The sequence below is a fragment of the Galeopterus variegatus genome, unplaced genomic scaffold (genome assembly GCF_000696425.1).
Source record: "Galeopterus variegatus unplaced genomic scaffold, G_variegatus-3.0.2 Scaffold1527, whole genome shotgun sequence".
Taxonomy (NCBI): domain Eukaryota; kingdom Metazoa; phylum Chordata; class Mammalia; order Dermoptera; family Cynocephalidae; genus Galeopterus; species Galeopterus variegatus.
The window spans coordinates 118,235-138,772 of NW_007727638.1; the positions used below are offsets into that span (position 1 = coordinate 118,235).

Here is a 20,538-nt window from a genome sequence, read left to right on the forward strand (position 1 = left end):
TCTTTCCTTTATGGTGCAGACTTTTCGTATCTTACTTAAGAAGACTTTCCTTACACCACGGTTATAAGACTATTCTGCTATATGTTCTCCCAAAAGTTTTTTATCTGCTATACTTAGGTCTTTACCTGGAAATGATTTTTTTTTTTTTTTCTTTTGTCTTTTTTCCGTGTCTGGCAACGGATCGCAACCCTCAGTGTTGCCCCCGTACCGGACCGGGGACCGGCAACGGGATCGCAACCCTCGGTGTTGCTCCCGCGCCTCGCTCAGCCAGTGAGCGGGAACCGGTCCGTATGTGGGATCCGAACCCTCGGACGGGAGCGCCGCCGCGCTTCCCAAGCGGCGCACTATCCAGTGCACCACCGGGCTAGCCCTGGAAATGATTTTTATATATAGTGTTAGATAGGGTCCTAAATGCATTATTTTACAATTGAATACTTATCTGTTCCATTACTACTTAATGCCAGCTTTGAAATAAACCAAGTTTCCGTGCTGTGTGGGTGTGTTTCGTAGCCTTCTGTTCTGCTCCACGGGTTCACCTCTTTGCAGTCCTCTGTCCCCAGGAATCTAGGTTTTCAGAGGTTCTTGGTATTTAAGAAGGCAAGTCCCTTCTCTGTAGTCCTTCAGTGGTGTCTTGGCTGTTCTTCACCCTTTGACCTTTTGTGCAGATATTGATTCAAGATGCTCAGTTTCACGACAATACCTTTTGGAACTGTGTTACATCAATAGATTAATCTGGGGAGAGTAAACATCTTTACAATATTGAGTCTTCCAAATTAGGCTCTTTTTAAGTATCTGCCAATACAGGTTTATAATTTTCTTCATAAAGGTTTTGCCTATCATTTGTGGGACTTATTCCTAGGTACCTTATATGTTTGTGCTACTATAAATGTTTACATAAAATTTCATTTCGTAAGTTTTTATTGGGGTGTATGGAAAGGCAGTTGATTTTTGTACACGTATACTGTATCTACCAATCTTTCTAACCTTCCTTATTGATTCTGATAACTTATCTGAATATACTTTTGGGTTTTCTTGATAGGCTACAGTGTCATCTGCAAATAATGACAGTTTTATTCCTTCCTTTCCAATTTGTGCCTTTTATTTATTGTTCTTGTCTTACTGTGCTGGCTGACACCTTGGTGGAGTGAAGTGCTGGCTGGGACATCTTCGTCCCTCTGCCATTTCAGAGGAAGTGCTTTCCGTGTTGCAGAGGACAACACTCCCTGTAGGCATTTTGTTTAAAAAATCCTTTATCAGGGGCCGGCCCGGTGGCGCACTGCTATAGTGCGCCGCTTGGGAAGCGCGGCGGCGCTCCCGCCGAGGGTTCAGATCCCACATACAGACCGGTTCCCGCTCACTGGCTGAGCGAGGCGCGGGAGCAACACCCAGGATTGCGATCCCGTTGCCGGTCCCAGTCCGGTACGGGGGCGACACTGAGGGTTGCAATCCGTTGCCGGACATGGAAAAAGACAAAAAAAAAAAAAAAAAAAATCCTTTATCAGGGCTGAGCCCGTGGCGCACTTGGGAGAGTGCAGCGCTGGGAGCGCAGCAGTGCTCCCGCCGCGGGTTCAGATCCTATATAGGGATGACTGGTGCACTTACAGTGCTCACTGGCTAAGCGCAGTGCGGCCGGTCTCAAAAAGGACAAAAAAAAAAAAAAAAACCTTTATCAGATTTCAAATGTTCCATTCCTAGTTTGATTTTTTAAAAAATCATGAACAGATGTTGATTTCTCTCAAGCCATCATTTTTGTGTGTATTAAGATGGTCATATGTTTTTTCTTCTTTAAACTGGTAATGCATTGAATGGTATTATATGACTTTCTAATATTACATACACATTTCCTTCTTGGGATATGCTATTTGTCATTATAAATCATCTGTTTCATACATGTCTTATTTCAGTTTGCTGGTATTTTGTTTAATATATTACATCTGTGTTCATGAATGGGTTTGCCTGGGATTTTTCTTTCTCTGTCTTTGCCTCATCTGAGTAATCAATATAAATGTGGCCTTAGAAAATAAGTGGGGGGGCCTGGACCTGTGGCTCACTCGGGGGAGTGCGGCGCTGGTAGCACTGAGGCTGCGGGTTCGGATCCTATATAGGGTTGGCCATTGTGCTCAGTGACTGAGCGTGGTGCAGAGCACACCGTGCCAAGCGTTGCGACCCCCTTACCAGTCAAAAAAAAAAAAAAGAAAAGAAAAGAAGTTGGGGCATGTTCCGTCCTTTTTTTTTTTTTTTCCTTTTTTGTCTTTTTTTTTTTCGTGACCGGCAATGGATCACAACCCTCAGTGTTGCCCCCATACCGGACCGGGGACCGGCAACGGTATCGCAACCCTCGGTGTTGCCCCCGCACCTCGCTCAGCCAATGAGCGGCCGGTCTGTATGTGGGATCCGAACCCTCGGCGGGAGCGCTGCCGCGCTTCCCAAGCGGCGCACTGTAGCAGTGCACCACCGGGCCGGCCCCTTATATGAATTTTTAAAGTTTTTGTAAGATTTAAAGTATTTGTTGTCTGAGCATTTGGTGGGACTTGCAAATAAAGCTTCTGGGGTGGTGTTCTGTTTGTGGAGAGATCTTCGGTCACTTTGTTTCTTTCATGGTTAAGAAGATATTCAGGTTTTTCTATTTCTTCTTGAGCCAACTTTGCTAAATTACTTTCGCAGAAATTTGTCCATTTCAAGTGAGCTTTCAAATTTGTTGAAATAAACTGGCTCATAATGTCCCCTTCTTAACTTACCAATGTCTGGGATATCTGTAATAATGTTCTTTTTTCATTCTTGGTCCTGATTATATATGCCTTCTCTCTTTTCTTGTTGATGCTTGTGCTGTTCCTGTCTATGCAAAAAATTGCTTTAATTTAGATCACATGGATGGAAAGTCAGTCCAAAATAGAGAAAATTCAGAATTAAGAAATTTTTAAAAAATGTACATTTTATGGTATAAACTAGGAAACAAGAGACTGGTCTAGTTTTGTCCCTGCAATAACTTGATCTTGGGTAAGTCACTTATCTGTCAAATAGGAGGACTGGGATATCTGCAGAACTGAGCAAGCTGATTATTTCTAAGATCACTCTTAACTGTAAAACTCAATAAACTCTATGACATGCTTATAGAATACACACTAGGCTCTTTGTTTCTAAGAAGAGAGCCCATCAGACCTTTTTGAAAAATGAACATGTAACAACTATTTGTAATTAGTCTGTAATCATTTTTCACATATGTGCTGCTAGGCTAGATAGTTTTGGTTTAAATAAATGGGCTAAATGTTTGCTCTAGTCATAATCTCATGTGTACTATCAGTTGGCTTCAAACCTCACACTCTTCTGTTGAGGTATACAATTTCCTTACAGCCCTGTTCTGTGATGATTGCCGCTGATTTAATATCATCAAATTAATATTGTATGTGTATACATATATATTACGAGGCAAAAGCATCATCATGTCATTAGGCTTTCTTTTGTTGAAATTTTGACACCTTCTAGGGAAAAGTATTGTTTTAAAAATAATTTAAATAAAAGATAAAAGCTTTTTTGCTATTTAAAAAAAAGCTCCTTTCAGCTCAGGAATGGAGCCAAGATTCAGCTTCAGGATCCGTGGGGTACGTCATGGGGCCTCGAAGTGGCTGAGACTCTGGCAGAGGGAGCAAGGCCAGAGAGGGTGGTAAGCCAGGGAGCACAGGGGCTCCTGGTCCTGGGGTCACCTTCATCCCCGTCTCTCAAGCTCCTCTGACTTTCAAACTCCAAACATTGTCTCCCCTGGAGATGATAGCCAATGAACATCTTCTCAGCTTTCTCAGCTTCCAGCTCTTTGTCTTTCTCCTGGCCTTTCCAGAATTCTGTTCAGGGCCATTCAAAGATTTGAGGGGAGTTTATAACTTCAGGCTCCTCACCTGCTGTGGTTCCACACTTCCCAGCATTTCCCCCTGGATTTTCAGCTGCAGTGAACCTGTGACTTCCTGTTTGAGTTCTAGCTGGCTTTTTGTCCCTCTCCAGAGCCTTCAGACAGATGTTTTTTTTTGTGTGTGTGTGTGCATATTTCATAATGCACAAAGATTCTGAAATTATTGAAAGTGTTAACTCTACCTTTTGATTTTTAATTTTTTTTTTTGGCGGTGGCTGGTATGGGGATCTGAACCCATGACCTTGGTGTTTTAAGGCTGCGCTCTAACAAAATGAGCTAACTAGACAGCCCTACCTTTTGATTTTTGAACCTATAACTATATCACCTATTCAAAAAGTGAACTTTTTTTGGCGGCTGGCCAGTATGGGGATCCAAACCCTTGACTAACAAGTGAACTATTAGAGAGTTCTGGTCAAGATGGTGGAATAGACACTCCCCAACATCACTCTCTCCCCCAAATCAATTTACAACTACAAAAATGTAACATCAGCCAAGCTGGGACTGCTGGAGCTCAGGGGAAGAGGAGGAGAGACCTACGGAGTTCATGAAGGCAGGAGAAGCCACGATGAGAGAAAGAAAATCTTCTCTGGAGCATTTCAGGCCGCAGCCACTTTAAAGCTGGAGCTGCTGAGCGCATGGAGCAGAAGCTGGCAGAAGCCGCAGCTGTGCCCTTTGGATGGAGTTGCTTGGAGGTGGCAGGGGAGAAGAGGGCCTTGGTGGCCCACAGGACAGCAAGATCACTAACGGGGTTCCTGTGGACCCACACAGGAGTGAGGAGCCAGAACAGCTGGAAAAGGGGAGCCATACAGAGGCAGGTGAGTCAATACAAGGGACTGGCGCAGGGCCCATCCCATGGGAAGTGTTTGGAGCATGGGTGTTGGGGGAGATGGGCCCACTGGGAGAACACTGGGACATAGCAAGGACAGCCAATCTGCCTCCCAATCAGCACAGGACCACTCAGAGGAGACTGGTCAGGAATGCAGAATTGCATGAGGTGCAGTTTGATGAAAAGAGTCAGGCCCCGATCTGAGTTTCTACACAACCCAGGTGCACCAGGTCTCTGGAGTGCTAGAAGTACCTATAAGGTCAACCATTAAATCCTGAGATGCACAAAAAGTCTTCCCTAGGGAAATAGCAGAAAAGCAGCAGTTTAGCTCAACCACAGAGCTCAAGTACTGGTTCCCACAGGAAGTTCCCCTGTTTTTGAAGTAAGCAAAGGACTTAGACATCACAGCCACCACACAGATGGTCTGCCAGCCACTGGAGTGCACTGACACAAGGAGAGTCACCAGCAGAGATAAAGAAAAGAAGAGGATGTCTCTCTCCACAAAGCCCATTCCAGAGTGACAGAAGAAGCATCTGCTCCCCGATAATACTGGGAGACCTGAACACACCTCTCAGCATTGGACAGGTCATCTAGGCAACAAATCAACAGAGTAACCATTACTCTTTTAGAGGGAGAGAAGAAATCTAGGGTTATCAAAGGTGGGAGGGAGAAGGGGATGGGGAGAGATTGAACAAGGGGTATAAAGAATAAATACGATTTGTAAAAATATATACTAGTAATATTGATTTGATCAAAATATGTCAACATTGAATCCCTAAAATATGCATAATCAATTACAATTCAATGAAAAGAAAAGTGAACTATTAAAACACAGCAAACAAAGAAAACTAAACATTAAGACCTACTGTAAAGGCAGATTGTTCTCAGTCATTTAAGTCAGAGGACGCCTTTTAAGTCGGGGTGTGCTCACCCGGCAGAACGTGGCCACAGGCCCCGCCCCAGTCTCCCGCCACGCCTCCTCGAGCGCTCCCGTTTCTATGGCGACGCGGCGCCAGGCCACGCAGCCCGACCACTGAGCGGACGTGCAGCAGGAGCGGCGGCAGCGGGAAAGGTGGCGGCGGCGACATGAGCGCGGCGGGGGGGGCAGCTGGGGCGCGGCCCCTCAGCTCGGCGACCCCGGGTTCCCGGGGCACTTCGCGCCCGCGCCAGCGCCCGCCCGCGAGCCACCAGTACCTGGGGTCGCACAACCCGCAGCTCGGGCACAGCGAGGCTCAGAAGCGGGTCCTGGACCTGGAGAAGAGCCTGCAGTTCCTGCAGCAGCAGCACTCGGAGACGCTGGTCAAGCTCCACGAGGAGATCGAGCACCTGAAGCGGGAGAACAAGGGTGAGTCCGGGGTCCGGGTCCGAGAGAGACGCGGCCCTGACTCCCCTGGTGCCCTGAAACAGACACACACACAGCGCATTAACTCCAGAACACGCTTGGGCTTTCGGGAGGACACAGGGCAGCAAGCCGCGCACGGGATTCTGCCACCTGGGCTCGTTCCCCTGCCTCGGGCCAGAAATCCTGGCAGTCGGGGGTAGTGTCCTTCCTGTCCACCCATCCCCCCTGGGGCGCCATTTCAGACGTTCACCCCTGCCAGCCCTCTCCTCTCTAGGCAGGATCAGGCCCACCTCATTGTTAAAAAAAAACTTTTTGTAGAAGTCAAACATACCGAAGAAAGTACAAGTGTACAGTTCAGTGACTCACAAACTGCACACTCCCAGGTCAAGGGCAGACAAGTGGGCCACTACCCCGGACCCCTCTGTCCTCTGCCCACAAGGCTCCTCAGGGAGGGACTTCCCAACTTTGCACCTCCGCCCCGTTTTCCCCCGCCCCCCGCCGTGGGCCATGCCTGGCGCAGAACTCTGTTCCTCACTGCAGCCTGACAAAGAGGCCTGCCTGTTTCTCCCTCCCACCTTTCTGGTGCTGCCTTCACCTGGAGTGCCAACCGTTCAATCACTGGGCATCTATTTTATCAGTCCCCCCTCTCCAGGCCTTCTTGAGTCTCACTCCAGTTCCTGATGCCCCGGGCACCACTTGATCACACACTGGCCACGCTCGCTCATCCAGACAGGAGCTGCTGGAAGGCTGGGTCATCCCGACTCACCTCTGTACCTCTAGAGCCCAGGCTGGCAGAGTGGGCATCCTGTGCACATCTGGGAGGGGGGGAATGACAGGCTGAGTGTCTAGGTGGGGCTCTGCATAGGACTCTCAGGGCTCAGCAGGGAGGGGTGGGCAGAGCAGGCCAAGCTGCTTCTCAGAGTGGCTGTGGCTTGGAAAATGACGAGGGGAGCATTGCTTGCTTTCAGATCTCCACTACAAGCTAATAATGAATCAGAAGCCACAGAAGAAAGGTAAGACTGAGGCCCTTGGGTGGCTGATGGGAATTACCGCCAGCCAGAGCAGCCTTTCCAGACTGTTCATGCTCACTGGTTTCACTGGCTCCTGTGTGCTCAGTGGGGACGGGTTCTGAGGGACATGGAGAAATGCCATTGCCCCCAGCCATGGCTGGGTGGCTTTATGCACTGAAGCACAGCAGGTGCTGCTCTCAGGGAGCCTAAGACCTGAGGTCTGTGCAGTAGGGACAGTGCACAGGGCAGCTGGGTGGGGGTAGGGGGCCATCCAGACCCTCCCTCATCTGAGCAGAGCTCTTGCAATGGGAGGTGGTCCTGGAATAGCCCCTTGCCCTCCTGGGTCTCATTGCCCTGGTGGGTTCTTTCATCAGATTGCTGCTACAGCCGGTCCCAGGCTCCCAGCCCTGTGCCTCTAGATTGCTTGTGCCCTAGGACAGGTGGCTCTGGGCCCACTCCTTCTGGGGATCCTTCCTGCCATTTCTACAGCAACTGTGGAGACTGGGAATGGGGAAGGAAGTAGAGACTCAGAGACCTGCAGCCACTTGTCCAAGACACTTCCTAATCCCAGTGGTGACCCACTCACTTTGCCTGTCCCTAGCCCAGCCCAGGGATGCTGCTGGGATTGAGTTTTTGGGCTCACTATTGCACTTACCTTTGGGGCCAGGTCTATCAGGAGGTGCTCTGACTAGTGAATGGTACCAGACTGGGAATGTCCCAGACCAGGTGATGTCCAGGGCTCTCTCTTCCTGGGAGACATGTGGAGAATGGGATGGTGAGAGGACCCTTCTGCAAGGTGAAGTAGTCCCAGTGAGCTGTTGTGAGCAAAGCGTGGCTTACGTTAGTGGCCTCAGCCCTGCAGTGGCTGGGAACCCTGACAGGACACTGGGAGAGGCCGTCCCCTCATTCAGGACCTGCTGCTTCTTTGATTCCATGTGTCCCTGCTTTCTGGATTGGGGTGACAAAGAGAACCTTTCTGGTGGCCTCTGCTCCCTTGAGCGCTCAGCTGGGTCTGGGGCTGCCTCAACGGAGTGTGAGGTACAGCAGGGAGGACACAGCCCTGCCAGGCTGGGGGTGGACTTTATGAGATTGCACAGTGCCAGGGCCTGCAAAGGCCAGGCAGTGGCACAGGCGGGCTCATGGGTGGAAGCCACTGCCATCTTGGTCCAACCCCTGCGCATTCTCCTGCAGGCAGCCTCTCCACTTCAAGCTTTCAGTCCATCAAGTCCATTTCGAACTCGACGGTGTCAGGTGAGCGGGCCAGTATCCTCCGTGTGCTCAGAGGAAGGCAAGTGTTCTGCTGGGATCCTAGGCCTGGGTGGCCAGCTAGGGGTACTGACAAGGGAACTGAAGGCCCACAGTGGCCCTATTGGGAAGACCTGGGGACAGTACCTGTGGATTTGGGGTTGGGTTGAGGAAGCAGCTGAAGGGAGCTAAGGAGCCCTGGTGCCCAACAAGCCGAAACCAGGAGGGGGCTTAGGTGGGGCAGGACAGGATTATGGGCCGGCCAGAGGGAGGTCTTGAGGTGAGGCTACAAAAGCAGGACATGGCCTGGCTGTCAATGTGGGCAGTAAGGTCCCACAGCAGGCCCACCCCGTGGTGGGGCAGCAAGCAGACAGGCTCACAGACGAAGGGGCCTCTGAGCACCCACGAGACTCCCTGGGTGGTCTTCCAGGCAGAAGCCCTTCTTGGCCTGTCCCCCAAGCAGGAAAGCTGCAAGTGGGATGGCCCTGCCCATGGATCTCTGTGCTCATGGAATCTTTTGCAGATCAAGGGGATCTCTTCTCCCCCCTCAGCCTCCTCCAAGAAGCTGGGCATCCTCACCAGCAGGGTGGGCCTTGTCCCTGGAGAGTAAACCCAAGGCTGGGTCCCAGGCCTCTCATTCAGTTTCCTTTTACCCAAAATGGGAGCCAACTTCCACTGTTGATTGTTCTAGAGCATTCATCAGGCACTACACACAGGCTTCACCCTCAGAGGAGGAAACTGAGGCAGGAGCAGGGGCTTCTTGGGTGCATGCAGCCCATCTGGGAGGACTTGGGCTGCAGCTGTTGATGCCTGCAGTGACTGGCCCTGTCGGGTCTGACCTGCAGCCAGCTCTCAAAACAAGGCCAGACCTCAGCCCAGCTCCTTCAAGAAGCAAGACTTGAAAGCTGACGTCCCCCAGAAAACAGACCTGGAGGAAGAGCCCCTTAGTGCTGCCCTGTTTCACCACAGCAAGCTGGACAGAGTCCCTGGGGCACAGAGGCAGGCCAAGTAAGGCTCACCTACACCCCATAGGCCCCAGCGTTGCATTTCATAGGTTTCCACCCTGGAACCAGCACACTGGTTTGCCACTCACACCATGGGCCTGTCTCCAGTGTGAACTGAGGCGCATGGAAGCAGACAACTAGGCTCTGACTGCCCATCTGGTGGGCGCTAACTTCCTCCCCTTTCCTGGGGTGCCTGCAGGGTCCCGGTGCTGACATGAGCCCACAAGAGGGACCTGTAGCCCCTAAATCATTTTTTTCTCAGAGAAGAAAAAGTAATTTGGCCTCCAAATTAGTTTGCTTTTAAACCAAGAAAACCAGTGAGTCGGGTTCCTGGGCCTGATCAGAAGGGAGCTGGTTGGGCGCCTGCTGCTCTGGCTGCAGCCTGCCTTTGGAAGGCACTGAGCCAGCAGGACAGAGCAGGCTCAGGTGGCCCCCGCATTTCTGGGATTTCCCCGGGACGTCACAGAGTGCAAACCTTGGGTAGTGCAACCAGCAGGACCTGTGTCTCTGCGTAATCCTAAGATTCCTCTGAGACCAGCCTTAAAGCGAGAAGCCCCGTTGGGTGTGGGATTAGGACCAACAGCAGCCTGGCAGATAGCTGGTCACTCCCTGAACCACATCTGACCCTCAGTGCACCTTGAGAGGGGAGGAAGAGGTGGGCCCAGGTCACAGCTGGCTCCAGAGACCCTCCACCTGGCACCCAGAGCAGAAGGGAGCCAGGACCCTGTGGAAGAAAGCTGTGTAGATGGGCCTCTTCCCCATACTGGCCCCACATTGGCCTGGGGAGGGGTGGTGGTGAGTAGGCAGACCAATCCGGGCAGGTCACCTCTGGGCTGCTGCAGTGATTGTTTCAGAGACGAGGAAACAGAGACCTCTAATCCAGGAGCTGCCTCGGTGGGGGGCAGCCAGGTGCCAGGAGCACCTCCATCAGCAAGCTTGCCCCTGCACCTGCGCAAGCCCACCACGCTGCAGCAGTGCGAGGTGGTCATCCGCCAGCTGTGGAACGCCAACCTCCTGCAGGCCCAAGAGGTAAGGCCCTGGGCGGTTGGGGCAGCCCAGTGCCTCTGCAGGCCCCTCCATGCCTCTTCTCCCTGCCTTTCAGCTGCAGCACCTCAAGTCCCTCCTGGAAGGGAACCAAAGGCCCAAGCCTGCCCCCGAGGAGACTGGGCCCAGCTTTCCCAAGTGAGTGCCCCGGCGCCCACCCTAACCCAGCAGGGCCTGGTCATCTGGGACTCACTGCTGACTCTTCCTTCACCCAGGGACCAGGAGGCCATGCAGTTACCCAAGGTTGCCAACAAGGGACTCTCTAAGAAATGGTGAGTCCCACTGGCCCAGGGAGAGTGGGGCAGCCCACAGCCATGTGCCTGCAGAGAGGAAGGTGGGCCGTGGCCTCATTGGGTGCTGGTTAGGGCTGGGCAAGCCTCACTCTCAGCAGTCTCCACTCCTGAGGCTACTTGCCATGACTATCCCTCTACCTGCCCCAGCCTGATTCTGAGCCCAGTGCCTATGGCGGAGCGCTCCATCCTGCCTGCGCTGAAGCGGAGCCTGAAGAGCAACTTTGCTGAGCGGCAGAAAAGGCTGCAGGTGGTACAGAGCCGGCGCCTGCACCGCTCGGTGCTCTGAACCCTGCTGGACCGCCATGTGGCTCGGCAGTGGCAACCAGCTCTCTCTATAGCATTACAAGAGTTCTAATACTTTTAAGCCAAGCTAAATTCTGAGATAAACAATATTGGACAGATAAAGTACTTGATCTCAAAATTGAGAAACTGTTTATTTTCTTGCTATTATTTCTATTCTGCATTTACACAGAAGCACATGAAATAAGTATTAACTCTACTTGTTGAAGACTGAAAATAAAGCTTGTTTCTCCAAGTCATGAGTCTCATTCCTCACTAGTCATCAGATGTCCCTTCTCAGCCATCTGTCCCTAACCCAGCTCCCTGCTGGTCCGGAAGGGACCTGAGAGTCTTATTCATCCCAGATGTGGCAGCTGCCCTGGAAGAGAAGTGCTGGCAAAACCACACACACCCTTCCTGGTTCCCATGGCTAGGCTGGGAGATGCCTTACAGGCACATGGTCACTCTGGGTCTCCTGTGCAGACTAGACACTCGTTGGGAAAGAGTGCTGTCCTCTACTGCCTCGACACTCAACACTGCTGGCAAGTGATCAGGCCAAGACAGCCGTCCTCCTTGGAGAGCCACAGCATGGGAGAAGCATCCTCTTCAGAACGCTGTAGCCCCTACCCTCATGACGGCCCACACCTAAGCCATGCCACGCTTAAGCATCAGAGCATCTACCTCCATTGACTGGGGTGGCCAGCTTAGTGCCCACCCTTTCTGGGCAGCAAGTCCTCCCAGCCCCGCTGCCCAATTCCTTGGCATTAATCTCAGCCTCTTTCTACTTCAGGGAGCAGGAACTTTGCGGGGAACCCGGGGGATGAACCATGTCAGATGAGGGGAGCTAAGGTCTGGGGTGTCCAGAGCCAGACGGGACACTGTCACCTCCAAAGTGACAGCATCCCACACTCAGAGAAGGGGATGCAGGGATGTACTGACAAACACAGGAATAATAAATTTATTATAAGAACCACAGATGACAGGGTAGTGCACATACAAAAGGGGGGACTTCTCGTCACCAGAGGGCTGCCGGCCAACGCCCAATCATGTGGAGGCGCTGTGTGGCCATGTCCCGGTAGGGAGCCTGCATTCTCTGTAGTGGCGCAGAATATTGGTGCTCTGAGGATGCTGGGTCCTGAGGACAGTGCCCGGCTGGTCACTCTTCATCCTTCACAGCAGGGACATGGCACCCTGATCGGAGAATGGCACAAAGGTGCCAGGGACAGGATCTTCAGACGCCCTGCTCCCTGGGCACTCCCACAGTGCTGAGCAGGAACGCCATGAGGTCTGAGGCCCAGCTGGTGGCAGGAGACCTGAAGCCACTCACATGCCAGCCTTCCCTGCAAGATGCAGCCTGTGCCCGGAACCCAGGAGCTTCCCTGTGGTATGCCCTACATGCCAAAAGTGGCACAGCCTAAACCCAAAACCATGATCAGATAATTGTGTGTGTGTTTGAAGGGTTTCCTATGTGCTCCATGATCTCATATGGAAATGAGCAGAAGTGTTTCCTAGCACACACACAAGATGCTCTAGCAGGACCCTGAGTCTCCCAAACACTGCTGAGAATGGACACAGGCCCTGCAGAGGCTGTGGGGAGGACTTCCTGAGGGGTGGGGGCCCAGGGTGCTGTCTGACTCCCTGGAGGAAATTGCATGGAGAATCTTCTCTAAGACAACGGCCAACCCCCCCACGCAGTCAGCTCCACAGACACCTGTCCCAGGTTCTGTACAAGTATGGGAAAATGTTTGGCAGGTCCCCAAGGCAGAAGATAAAAGCAGGAAAGCTAACCTAACCCCAGGCTTTCTTAGGAAGCCAACACCTAGAAGTGTCCAATAGGAGGCAGTATGTCCACAGCCCCGATAAAGCTGTTGGCTGTCCCTGCTGGCTGGGCTAGGCGGCCGAGAGGCAGGCCTGGTGGATGCTCTGTGCCCAGGTGTTGAGCAGGGCCGTGACCGAGTGCTTGTCAGGGAGCTGCAGCAGCCTTGAGGTCATGCACCGGTGCACCGACTGCAGGAAGGGGTTGGCGTCTGCAACAGAGCAGCAGGCCCTGAGCACCATGCCCTCCATGAGGCAGTCAGCCTGCACCCAAGCAAGCAACTCTCTGGAAAAGGGCAACCCCTAGGCACGTGGCTGGTGTGCCAGGATGTGATCCATACACTGCCCAGCACTTGGACTTGTTCCCAGGAGCTGTGGGCTGAGCCCTAACCTCCCAGAGGACCCAGTCCTGGCTGGCCCTGCTGTGTCCAGCTCTGAGCTTCAGAAGGGCTGTCCCTTATCAACAGGGCTCTCTCCAGAGCCATGTCACCCAGATGGGTCCCCATAAGCCTAAGCTCCTGGCGGTGCTGCCACGTCAGCCCTGCAGAGCTCCCCAGTGGCTGCTGGGAGCACTGGAACTGTCCTTGAGCCATGGGCTCACTCACCCCTCACTCACTGAACATGGCTGCCCTGGAGCTGCAGGATGGAGGGTGAAGGGACTCAATGAGGGGCAGAGACTCCTCTCACTAGATGACCTACTCTTGTCTGTGCAGGGGGAGCAAGAAGAGGAGAGGGAGTGGCCTCGGCTGGGGGGACGGGAGGGGGAACATGGAGGCTGTCCCTGCTGCACAGGAAACTCTGGTTGCCCAGAGCTGACCCCTGCCTATCCTGGGCCCCCAGATGGCTTCCCTCAGTTTACCCACCATACTGCCACTGCCGGTCGATCCACAGAGGGCTCTGGGCAGGGTAGTCAGCGGGCACACTGAGCTCCAGTGGCGGTACACTCGGGAGGTCCTTGTCATCTGCAACAAACAAGGCTATACCTGTGACTTGGCCCAAATCCTACCCTGCCCTGTTTCACAGCCCTGCTCCTGAACAGGCTCTTTATAGCCTGGAAGGTTCTGGTGAGGCTTGCTGCAAAGCCTGGATTCTCTCGGGTCCCCAAACGCAGAGCCAGGGAGTGTCCTGTGTAGGTGGATGCCCCAGGGTCCTGCCCATCGTCTCCCCAGGGCCTGAGGCAGGTAGAGTCACATCTTTGTCAGGGAGGCAAGAGTGCATGAGCTAAGCCTCGGGGCAAGGGGCTGAGGCATGGCTAGGATGCCCTGGGCCAGCCCTCGGTATGAGCCTCATTCCAGGTATGTGAGGATCAGGGAGTGAGGACAGAGGGCAGCTTAGCAGGGCCAAGTGATGCAGGGCAGGTGGGGGCGGCAGGGGGAGCAGGCTTGGTAGTAGTAGGTGTGCGTAGTAGGCTTGGGCATGTGGGCAGCAGAGCCTCAGGGCTACGGTTCAGGGATCGCTCTCCAATGCCAGCCCCTCCCTCCTGGGCCACTCACCCAGCTTGCATATCAGGTGGACGGTGCCATTGTTACTGCAGTGAGAAGGGTCCAAGTTTACCAGGAATTTGGGATCTAATCTGGCCACCTCCCCTTGTAGCACGTTGGGGATGCTCTGCCGCTCATCCTCCTCAAACTTGCGCTTCCGGGTGCACAATACAGGTGCCCTGAGGAGGAGGCCATGATGACCACACTGGCCACACATGGCCCACAGCCTGCTGTCCACTGCAAGGCCCAGCCCTGGCTGTACGTACGTGATGGGTGGGCCATGGATGGCCGTCATGGCTGGCACAAACGTGCGGTACAGGGAATGGTTGAAGACAGGTGAGCGGATATTGGCCAGGACTGCATCCAGGAGCGGTTGGCACAGGTACTGTTGCTTGGTTGGTGGCACCGGGGGCGGTGGAGGCGTGGGCTGGGTACAGGATGGGTGGGGTCAGCACTTGGGGCTGGCAGCCTCACCATACCTAGGAAGCCTTCCAGACCCTAAGGCCCTCATCCTCACTAATAGTCAGATGTCTGAGGCTTCTCCACAATCTCCACCCCGTGTAGACAATGCTGGCTGACCTCAGACTCAATCCCCCACCCCCACAGCCTTGCTCCCACTTAGGTCCCCTCTGTCCAGGGCAAGGCTTTGTGATGGGCTGGCAGACGCAGGGTGGCAGAAGCACCTGTGGGGCTGTGACTTCTCCCAAGTTCCTACCCCCACAGCAGACTCCACCTAAAAGAAACCTCCTGGGCAGGCCCAGTCCCAGGCTGGGCGATGTGCCCCATGCAACAGCCCCTGACCAGGAAGACTTCTTCTGGCGTGTTCTCAGGAGCTGTAGGCTGAGCCTTGGCCTTCCCAGAGATGCCTGGCACTCCACTCACCACTGCCATGTCATTCTTGAGTTTCTCCAGGGCAATCTCACATTTCTGCAGGGTCTTCAGGGGACACCTGTGGGGAAAGGGAATGTGGGCTGTCCCTCCATGTTGGAGGGCCAGGGGAACTGGTGGCTGTCAGGTGCTGATCCTGACCACTGCTTGCCTGGTCTCCTGGGGCCTTGGCCATCAGAGGCCCCTGCCGGAACCTCAGCCAGTCAACCAGCAGAACAAGGCAGTGCAACGGTCAAGGAGAGGGACAGAGGCCAGGCCCCTAACCAGGCTGGGCAGGCCTCAGTTTCATCTAGGCCTGTTCCTGCTCTCCTTGGCCCTATAATCCCAATGAAGGATCAACCCAAGAGGGCCTAGAGAGCCGTCCAGCTCTGACAGGCCCCTGTTCAGCAGTGACCGGCATTCTACTAGATAGCTGAACAGGAAAAACCTTCTAGAAGGGAGGTATAGTCTGAGCAGAGGTGCCAAGATGAGGGGGAAGTAACACAAAGGACCGTCCATGTGCAGTTCTGTGATGCTGCCTAGGCTTGCCGCTCTTAGCAGCCCATGGCTGGTGGGCAGGGGAAGGAGCCAAGAACCTGGCAGGCCACTGCCTTCCATGTGCTTCTTGTAGGAACCATTTTGTTTCATTTTCACAGCTGGCCTTTCTGCAAATGGGGTAACTGAGACACAGTTGCCTGCCCAAGGTCACCACAAGTCAGGGGCAGAGCTGAAGGTCAGACTGAGGCCCACCATGGCCAGGTGATGGTGAAGCCACTGCAAGCCAGGACCCTGCCAGTGGCCTGATGAGGCCTGGAGTAGGGAAAAGCTGGGCACAGGCAAAGGTGAAGTCTAGGTTTGAAGCCCCAGCACACACACCTGAGCGGAGCCTCCAGGGCCTCTGGCTAGGGCCCAAAGAGCTGCCAGGCCCCTTCACTATACCCACATTGACACCAAGCACCCATCCAAGGCTGGGCCAGCCAAGCCCCTGGTGACCCTCCATAAGCCATGGATGCAGCAATGTCCTTCCCCAGGAACCTGGGGGCAAATCTCACCGCTTAGAGGGGTCGGTCAGAATGTCCAGAAGGCTCTTCATCTTACTCAAATCCTTTTTCCTGTCTGAGATAAAAGAGGGGACACTGAGACCCAGGCCCTGGGATGCCATTAGGGCTCCTACCCCCACCCGGTCCTGGTGCCCACCTTCATTCTTGTCGATCTTGTTGATCATGCGGCGCAGGGGCTCAATGTACTTGGACAGCTGCTTCAGCTTGTCCAGGTACTGTTGCTCCTCGGCCTGGCTGGAGCTGGCTGGGCTCATGACGGAGCTGGGGTTTACTGCAGGACACAGCCGGGTGAGGCCTCGGCCCCACTCACAGGGATGGACCTCTCAAACCCTCCGGTGGGGTGCTCAGCTCTGAGGGGTCCCAAGAGCTTGCGTGCCCATGGAGCTGAGGCCTTGTGAAGGTGAGGGGCAACTCTCGGCCCCTCAACTCTTAGGGCCACGTACAGATCCCACAGGGGGGCTCAGTACATCAGGCCTCACCCACTCCAGCCCCAGACTTGACTTACCAGGGGTGTTTAAAGGTCCAGGTGAGGGGACGCTGAAGTTCTGTGGGGTGCGCGCTGTCACTGGGCTCTGGGAAGGCTGTGGGGAGGGGCTGGGCAGGAAGCTACTAGGGGATGGGGCAGGACCAGAGCTGCAGCCAAGTGAAAGGAAGCAGGTCTGAGGTGGGGCCCTCAGGTAGGGCCTATGCCAAACACAGGTGGGGAGGGACCCCCCCCCCCACAGGCCTACCTGACATTGGAGTTGGGCTGTGAGCTGGGCTGGCCGGGTTGTGGGGATGGCTGTGGGGGAGGTGGCATTGACTGCGGGGTCTGCACCTGCTGGCTGGGCGATGGTGAGGACAGCATGGGGAGGCTGCTCTGACCGACCTGGAAGTGGAGAGGTTCAGCCAGCTCGCTGCCACACGTGCCTGCCCGCCTCCATGCCACTTGCCCAGCACCATGGCATGCACAAGCCCGTGCTCTCTGACAGCCTCCCCACACCCTGTCTTCTTTCAGATGACACCTGGTACACCCCCGGGCACACAACCCTGCATATGGTGACTGTGGGGCTGTCACATCTGGCCACCTCCCCTTGCAGCACGTTGGGGATGCTCTGCCAGAGTGTCATGGCAGGAAGGCCAGGTGGGACAGCCTGGGCTCCTCAGAGGGGGGCCATGAGGACCACGGGCTTCTGGGCTAGAACAGGCCATGGCTGTGCCCTCCTTCTCGGCTGTGGGAGTGTGAGGAGAGTGGCCTAGGAAGGTGAAGGCCCTCGCTGCCACCAGCTTGGCCTTTCCTGCCATGTCTTGCCTGGCCTGTGACGCTCTCCTCTGTGCATCAGTAAGGACTCTGCTCTGCCGACTGGTGGGACCATCTTCCTGCAAGCTTCTACAATCCCCATCAGCCTCCCAGGCTGACTGCACTGAGGACAAGTCCAGCCACACAAATCCAGCCTGCCTGATAGGTGCAGGTGGCCCTTCCCCACCTGACCAGCTGCAGGTCAGAGGGATAACCGTGTCTTACACTGTGTCCCACCTGGACCTGCTTAGTTGGAGTGAGACAGCCTGAGGAGCTACATGCATACCCACAGTGGCACCTGTGTCAGCCCTCACCAGTGCCCCTGGCTTTAACCAGTGACCCCGATTGGGTTGGCAGAACCCACTGGGAAAGGTGAGTGACTCAGTGTCACAGACGGCTGGGCTCAGAGTTTGGTTCTGCCACGCAGGTGTATGCACCCGGAACTCCAGGGGCCTGGCCCTTGTCTGCAGAGTGGGGCTGCTCTCTGCTCCCCAGTCCTCGATGGGAACAACACAAATGGGGTCAACTGCACCATTGTCAGCACCAGGGACACCACGATCTTCATCTTTGAACTCCAAGGGATGAAACCACAGTGCCCAAGCATCAGAGAAAAGGACGTGTGGAATACCCACCCCTTCTAGGGAAGGTGCACAAATGGCAGTTCCAGATGGGGAGGATGGCTGCCTGCCAGCCCTGGTGCTAGCCTCCCCTGGAAGGAGCCTCAGCAGAGAGAGTGCCTCGCCCAGTGCTGGTGACAGAGGCATCAAGGCCTGGCCCCTCACCACATGGGACCACCCTGAAGGCCCTGTCAGCTTCAGAGGCCCTTGGTAGCATCTCCCACACTCCAGTCATGCTGAGCATCTTTCCTTATGGCTTCCTGGGAGCCCAGCCCACACACCCTTGCCCAGCTACTGAACCATCCAGTTCAGACTGGCTCAAGTGCTTCCTCCACTGCACTCTGGACAGTGACACCTGTCCAAGGCCATGGCCTCATGCCTCCCTCCCACATGTGCCTCTGCCACAGCACTGTGAGTACTGAGTTAGGATTTCTCTGAGTAGGTTGCTGCTTTCTCAGCTCTTTGAATGGGAAACAGGCCCAGCTCCCGCTGGGGAACAGGACGCTTGCAGGAAGGGCTTGGGGCCCTGCCCTTTCCTTAGTACCACCTGCACTGAACTCACAGAGTGAATGTTCCCTCTGTCTTCGGCTGCCCTACCTCTTCCCACTGGGTGTGCCAGAAGTGCTGCACAGGATGCCAGGGGGAGGCTACCTCCTGGGCCACATGCGCAGGAGTGGTGGGGGCACTGAGGCACAGGGTGCCACCCATATCATGGCACTTCCCACAGAGCTGGGTCAGAGGCTCCAAACCAAAGCCACTGGTCCAGTGAGACATCAACAGATGGAACAGACTGTTTCCACCACTTTGTGACCAAGACACTCCTGGCAGGGCAAAGGAGGGACAAGAGTGCACAGTGGAGCAAAATTGTTCAAGGTGGTTCACGTTGATGTTAGCAAAGTCAGAAACGGGGACTGGACCGATTTTGTTTGTAAAATGCTGAGTTGAACAGATGCAGGTTTCTCCTATGCAGATCCTGTGTATTCACGGTGCTGGAGTGTACTGAGTCCTGGGAGGCCAGCATGGGTGGTGTGAAAACATGCTCTAGAAGCAACCCAGGTGGCTAACAAAATCCCAGGACCAAAAGTTCCACAGAGAATGACAGATGGTGCAGAGGAGTGAGCAGGAAGCACAGGCCCGGGGGGCCCCAAAGTCAGCCTGGTCCTGTCAGCACGAACCCCTCACTGAAGGGGTTCCCCTCCCTAAAGCCCCGCCCCCAGGACCCCTCTCCCTTTCCCTGGCCTGTGCCTGACCTGCTGCTGCTCTCCGCCTGTGCTCCTGGAAGCTGCCTGAGCTTACTCCACTTCCTGCCCAAAGGTCAACCCCCCTCACCTCACCTCTCCCTGACCGCCCCACCTGCCCCAGGGTGATGCCTCAGCCTCAGCCTCTGCTCGAGCAGGTGTCCCTTCTAGGAGACGGTCAGTTCTGTCTGTAGCCTAAAGCTTGGTGCTTCTCTGGGAGACAAGGCACCGCGGAGTGTCATGGCTGGGCATGGGCCACTGCACAGCTCACATTCCCATCTGAATGGTTAAAAAGGCCCCCTCAGCACTCAGACCACAGGGAAAGAGGCACATGCTGCCGACACCCTCTGGTCTCAGTGAGGGCAGGGTAGGGTTCCACTGTCTAAGACACAGTGAAGAGGGGTGGGAGGCCAGTGGCCAGAGAAGCCTCCAGGGGAGGCAGAACAGCCAGGCCCAGCCCAGGGGGTCACCTGCTCGGTTGGGGAGGACGAGGGCCTCTCACTCCTGTCTCCAGAAGGCCCTTCCCTCCAGTGACCCCGGTGTGGGGAGTATATGCAGCGTGCTGGGCACAGCAGCTTCTCTCTCTGTGACTCCTCTGTCACTTCTAGGCAGAGAGTCCCCACCATGACCTGTCCTTGATGTACCTAGGAGCTGGCCCCCAAAGTGCCTTGATTCTCCTCTCACCTAATGGAACCTGAAATCTTCCTCCTAAACACCCTCCAGGGTCCAGGTTCCTTGGCTGGCCAGGCTGGGCACGCTGGCCTGCTCAGGGTTGAGGCCTTCCCCACCTAGGCCTGGGCAGCTGGTCTGCCCCTCTGAATCTGAGCAAACCTCACTGGGGCTGGGTGCCCCACAAAAAGCCCCAGCACCTGTGCTTCGGCCCCTGTGTCAGTGGTCTCACAGGTTGAATCTGTGGGGCCACCAGGTACCCACCCAACACATGGGTCCTTCTTGGCTCTTTAGCTGCTCCAGAGTGGGGCAGCATGGCCAGCAGACCCCAGAGGATGGGAGCTGGTTAGTCGAAGTCCCAAATACCAAGTAACCCCAGACACACCTGGGACAGAGAGCAGCCCATAAATACCCAAGTCAGGGCAGAACTAGTCTAGTGAGACAGCCAGCGAGGCGAGAAAGCCATTTCCCAGCTTCAGGCTTATGCCAGGCCTGGCCTTAGAGCAGAGAAGGGAGAGTTGGGCAGTGTTGCTCCACAGTGAGGGAGTGAGCCAGTGTGGCAAAGTG

At 54.7% G+C, this 20,538-nt stretch overlaps 2 protein-coding genes across 10 annotated transcripts in view; one reads left to right on the forward strand and one right to left on the reverse strand.

Annotated features, from left to right (window-relative positions):
- Window positions 1-5,813: 5,813 nt before the first annotated feature.
- Window positions 5,814-11,200, forward strand: CCDC74B (coiled-coil domain containing 74B). 3 transcript variants are annotated; one of them, XM_008577513.1, is made up of 8 exons: window positions 5,814-6,072; window positions 7,038-7,082; window positions 8,271-8,330; window positions 9,170-9,332; window positions 10,183-10,357; window positions 10,431-10,510; window positions 10,588-10,644; window positions 10,813-11,200. In XM_008577513.1, exons 1-8 carry the CDS (start codon window positions 5,814-5,816, stop codon window positions 10,949-10,951), a joined length of 978 nt encoding a protein of 325 aa, XP_008575735.1. In that variant the 3' UTR covers window positions 10,952-11,200. The 3 variants fall into 3 exon arrangements, with proteins under 3 accessions (XP_008575735.1, XP_008575736.1, XP_008575737.1); XM_008577514.1 differs by having other exon boundaries at window positions 8,271-8,325; window positions 9,174-9,332; XM_008577515.1 differs by lacking the exon at window positions 7,038-7,082.
- A 676-nt stretch (window positions 11,201-11,876) lies between these two features.
- The window catches only part of MED15 (mediator complex subunit 15), a 71,465-nt gene continuing 62,803 nt past the window's right edge, over window positions 11,877-20,538 (reverse strand). For 4 of the 7 annotated variants that reach the window (XM_008577520.1, XM_008577517.1, XM_008577522.1 and 1 more), the window contains 8 exons: window positions 16,900-17,036; window positions 16,674-16,801; window positions 16,305-16,439; window positions 16,160-16,223; window positions 15,123-15,189; window positions 14,253-14,667; window positions 13,623-13,721; window positions 11,877-12,971 (listed from right to left, as the gene is read on the reverse strand). In XM_008577520.1, coding sequence (XP_008575742.1) covers window positions 12,835-12,971; window positions 13,623-13,721; window positions 14,253-14,667; window positions 15,123-15,189; window positions 16,160-16,223; window positions 16,305-16,439; window positions 16,674-16,801; window positions 16,900-17,036 — 1,182 coding nt within the window. In that variant the 3' untranslated portion in view covers window positions 11,877-12,834. The remainder of the gene's footprint in view (window positions 12,972-13,622; window positions 13,722-14,252; window positions 14,668-15,122; window positions 15,190-16,159; window positions 16,224-16,304; window positions 16,440-16,673; window positions 16,802-16,899; window positions 17,037-20,538) is intronic. The other 3 variants (XM_008577521.1, XM_008577518.1, XM_008577519.1) reach the window with 2 other exon arrangements.

Bases quoted from the DNA above. Each gene is read 5' to 3' on its own strand.
- CCDC74B (XM_008577513.1), top strand. From the start codon at position 5,814: ATGAGCGCGGCGGGGGGGGCAGCTGGGGCGCGGCCCCTCAGCTCGGCG. The intron at 7,083-8,270 runs GTAAGACTGAGG...ATTCTCCTGCAG, and splicing joins TCAGAAGCCACAGAAGAAAG to GCAGCCTCTCCACTTCAAGC. The intron at 9,333-10,182 runs GTAAGGCTCACC...TGATTGTTTCAG, and splicing joins GGGGCACAGAGGCAGGCCAA to AGACGAGGAAACAGAGACCT.